This window comes from Fusarium oxysporum, chromosome 7 (assembly GCF_000149955.1).
Source record: "Fusarium oxysporum f. sp. lycopersici 4287 chromosome 7, whole genome shotgun sequence".
Classification (NCBI taxonomy): domain Eukaryota; kingdom Fungi; phylum Ascomycota; class Sordariomycetes; order Hypocreales; family Nectriaceae; genus Fusarium; species Fusarium oxysporum.
In genome coordinates, this window is record NC_030992.1 from 2,283,477 (window position 1) to 2,285,464 (window position 1,988).

The 1,988-nt window shown below is 50.2% G+C and overlaps 1 protein-coding gene across 1 annotated transcript in view; it reads left to right on the plus strand.

Annotated features, from left to right (window-relative positions):
• Nucleotides 1–1,350: 1,350 nt before the first annotated feature.
• Nucleotides 1,351–1,988, plus strand: part of FOXG_05432 (uncharacterized protein) — a gene marked incomplete at its 5' end in the record, with an annotated part of 2,955 nt that continues 2,317 nt past the window's right edge. The window contains 2 exons of the mRNA XM_018383713.1: nt 1,351–1,863; nt 1,941–1,973. Of these exons, the coding sequence (XP_018240704.1) occupies nt 1,351–1,863; nt 1,941–1,973 (546 nt within the window). The remainder of the gene's footprint in view (nt 1,864–1,940; nt 1,974–1,988) is intronic.

Genomic DNA, 1,988 nt, shown 5'->3' on the forward strand with positions numbered 1-1,988 from the left:
AATCTAAAATGAATCTTTCTATCGGATGTCCCTACTTATCTGACCAGATCCCAAGACTATCAAGTCACCTTTTAATGTCACTGTCATTCCACCGTCTCTCATTAAGCTTGACTTGTCTTGACAATGCTTCGACTTGAGCCTGGCTTCTATTATAGCTTTAGTCTTCTTAGTATTGCTGGCTCCTCTAACTCTAGAGACCCTGCACTCTCCCTATCTATCATCTCCTACCCAGGTTCCCACTCCCTCACTTCATATTGGGTCTCATTCTAGTCTACGATCCCTTCTCTTCCTCTTCCTCTTCCTCTTCCCCCTTCATCGTTCAGTCTTTTTTGACTTCGACACTTCCCCTCCCCTCCACCTAATTCCAAGGACCCCCCTCCCTCCCTCCCTCTCTCTCCCGTCCCGCCAGCCCAGGCCTGACTGATCTGAGCTCCCCGCCACGAACACCCCCAGCCAGGTTTTTTTTTCGCCGATTACAGACGCTCTTCAAGTGTTAATCGCGCGTCAAAAACCTACCGACGCCCCAAGCGCCGTGACTCTCGTCATTTCCAAACCTCAACCACCCGACTTTTCGCAACGGATACTCTTGGAGCAAGTACGCTTTCAACCTTATCTTTTATCTGCGAGCGCACATGTCGAAAAGGCTTTCAGGCCACTAACTCCGTTGATTCACGCTCGTTACGTTGGTTATAGCTGCCAAGTTCAATCTCGGTCTCAAGCCCAAATTAGAAAGAGAAATCAGTCTGGCTACTGTCTTCATCTCGCCTTCTTTCGACGACCACTGGATCAAATCACCTTACCCAAATTCAACTTCTTTAACTTCCAATCTCAGCGTCATTCAATCCCAATCACAAATTACTTTCCGCCACGTACGGCCTCAATTTTGGATCATAGAATTGTAACGGCAAGGACTGACTGTTGATCAATTTACTTGTTTTGGTGGATATTCGACTGAGCCCGTTCGTCTGAGCCTGCTGCTTTCTCCAAGGCCACCCAGTTTGCTTCAGCTGGCCCGATCTCAGCGACACCATCATCATTAATCAACAGGCACTTCAGTCAGTTACATATTGTTCAGCGAGTCCAGCCCCCAGCCTCGCGGCTTTCACGGCCACCTGCGGAACGTCCGGAGTGACTCCAATTGCGCATCGTTTCCACGTTCTGGGGAAACTGCTCTGAGTTTGCAGGCTTCTAGGCTTGGCTGTGTGGCCTCTTGGCGTCCCTTACGACTCACTTGTTCCCTTGTGCTGTGCACTATCGGCGAGTCGGTCTATAATGTCAACTTTTACCGCCCTTAATGGGGGCTCACCCAGGACTACAGATCCGCCTACTGTGACGATAGAGAAGCCAGCCATGGATGAGCGCGCACTTAGCACATCGACATCTCAGCCTCCACCTACACCAGAAGTTTCATCAAATCAAATTCCCAGCCAAAGTTCGGATCGACCACCGTTCCAGTCACCCGGTTATCCTGATGTAGAAGGGTCTCACAAGCGAAAGCGGTCTGATTCTGTTGAACTTCGTCATGAGCATGCACAGCATGCTCACACACCGGAATCCGCTCACCCTCATCACGAATCGCGAGAGCCTTATGGAACCCCCTCAAGAGATTACCGTCCTTATGGCGACGAGCACCGAGACAAAGAGTCTTGGTATTCTCATCAGGCACGTGATGAGCGAAGTTACGACTCACAGCAAAATTCGGCTACCACTCCTCATGGCCAAACAGAGGAGCAGATTGGTGATGCGCTTCGCAGGGCTACCGGTCAGATGGACCATGGTGACTACTCAAATGCCAGCCCAGAAGGTGATGACCATTCCATGATATATGGTGGTCAATACGGATCCGAACAGAGGCGTGACGGGGTTTTGCAGCACGATCCAAAAAAGAGAAAGAGGAACTTCAGTAACAGACCAAGACAGGTTGCCTGACCTGTCGGAAGCGCAAGAAGAGTGCGATGAGCAGAAGCCCGAGTGTAAGTCATTTATAT